The following is a 1,869-nucleotide window of genomic DNA, read 5'->3' as shown; positions in this document are numbered from 1 at the left end:
TCGCCCCCCCTTCTCCCTTCCCCCTTCCTCCTTCCCCCTTCCAGCAACTTTGTGAAGGCTCAAGTTTTGCTGTCATGAAAAATTAAATCCATAATCAACTCAGCCTATAACACTAAAAATTGCGAAAAAGGACCATCAAATTGTTCTGCTGCTTAATTTAACAGTATACAAAATACGGGACCTTATTTTAGCTAGTAGTTTGCTTTGTTACCATAATCAGTTCATGGGTTACTAAATTTGCCAGTTTCAAGTAAAGGGTTAGCATTGAGAACCGTAAGCTTAGGTATGGGAGGTTCATATTTGGTTGGCAACTGGTTTGCCATAATATCCATTTCATGAATCCTAACTCAATGTATGAGGTTATTTTCCTATTCTTGCAAACTACTCTCCTAGCAGCTCTTAAATTATTCTTCGAACTTGTCTTCCTCATCTCATCTTGCCCTTCACAGAGCAAGTTGTTTACAGTATGCTCCGGTACAATCATTCTCCAAGCAATGCAATTGATGACAGGTCAATAAAGAGTAAGACTATGGCTGAGGAACTGCTGCTACCTGGACTTTTAAAACAACCAACTCCATTGCTCTATTGAGTGGAAAACCTAAAGAAAATTAATTATAGTTTTGGTATTCCCGGCAAATCAGATAAGGCATTTGTACGTGATAGATGGAAAGATATGGGCATGATTTCCATTGTAGACGTCGTTCGGGGCAGTGGCTGAACAGCAAAGTCAGGAGGTGAAGCATCTGAATGAGTTCATCAAAGGCGATTACTACTAGAATGTGAATGTAACACCTCTCTCTATAATCCGAGCTTTTATTCCAACAGAGTTCCTAGGCTGGAAAAGGGCATTTACACCACGAAATACTAAACTCAGTCTACAATATCATATATGCAACCCAGTCATGTGGAAATAAATCTTGTATGGGTGTTTAGCACTGGGGATCATTTGCTCTAACATCATGCTATCCACTCAACTCCAAGGTGGAATAGCATATACCGGCCTTGAAATCTGTAAAAGCATATTTAATCAAAGCAATGGATCAAATGAATACAGAGCAACAACACTACTCATGCTTTTTTCTCCAAACATTGACATTGTTCTCTTAAATGTATGGCCAATTGTAAAGAACTGGCTTCATGAGAATTTTTAGACGAAATAGACCATTCTTACAGCTATAAAATAGGTCAAGCTACGTGAAACCAAGTGAAAAACAGGATAAGTAAATATGGATCTCTAATACAAGTAGAAGAATCATCTCTCAATTCTCAGGTAATCTGGACTGATTGTTTTCAACTTTTGGCCACTTGTTCCTGTACCAGTTAATCTCAGTAAGCATATGATCCCATAGTTCTCATCTCACGCATGAATATGTAATGAACTCCCTTGAAGTGAATTGAAATGGTTGGTGAGGAATAGGGTTCCTGCCAAAGAACATAACAAAAACAAGCTTTAACTAAATCAACTCATTGTGAATAAACCAGAAAAAAAACATAGGTTTATACGTACGGACGGGGCCCATAAATTTTGATCTGGCGCACATGGGTATCCCTCCCATTAAGGTGATTGGACAACACAGCAATTTGCAGCATGAAAGTGTTGATAAATGCTTCTCTGCAACAGATTTAAAATACATAACTGAAGACATTGCCTACTAGGGTTCCTCAACATACATAAAAGCAGAGAAATTTAAATTATGGATAATGTTCAAGCTAATAAAAAAATTAAACAAATTATCCTCCAATGAGTTCATGAATAAACCTGAGCAAACAAACCTGCAAATGCCATCCAACAGAAAAGGGAAGAGGGAGAAGGTAAGCCCTGCAGGAGTGTAATGTTCACAATCACCCTATCCCATCAACCCTAGCTAA

At 38.3% G+C, this 1,869-nt stretch overlaps 1 protein-coding gene across 1 annotated transcript in view; it reads right to left on the bottom strand.

Annotated features, from left to right (window-relative positions):
* Positions 1-1,049: 1,049 nt before the first annotated feature.
* LOC122074553 (anaphase-promoting complex subunit 10) overlaps positions 1,050-1,869 on the bottom strand; it is a 3,976-nt gene continuing 3,156 nt past the window's right edge. The window contains exons 5-6 of the mRNA XM_042639427.1: positions 1,508-1,612; positions 1,050-1,422 (exon numbers count right to left, since the gene is read on the bottom strand). Of these exons, the coding sequence (XP_042495361.1) occupies positions 1,353-1,422; positions 1,508-1,612 (175 nt within the window). The 3' untranslated portion in view covers positions 1,050-1,352. The remainder of the gene's footprint in view (positions 1,423-1,507; positions 1,613-1,869) is intronic.

Source organism: Macadamia integrifolia, chromosome 3, assembly GCF_013358625.1.
Source record: "Macadamia integrifolia cultivar HAES 741 chromosome 3, SCU_Mint_v3, whole genome shotgun sequence".
Classification (NCBI taxonomy): domain Eukaryota; kingdom Viridiplantae; phylum Streptophyta; class Magnoliopsida; order Proteales; family Proteaceae; genus Macadamia; species Macadamia integrifolia.
The sequence above is the reverse complement of the archived record's forward strand: the minus strand, read 5'-3'. Positions and strand labels throughout refer to the sequence as shown.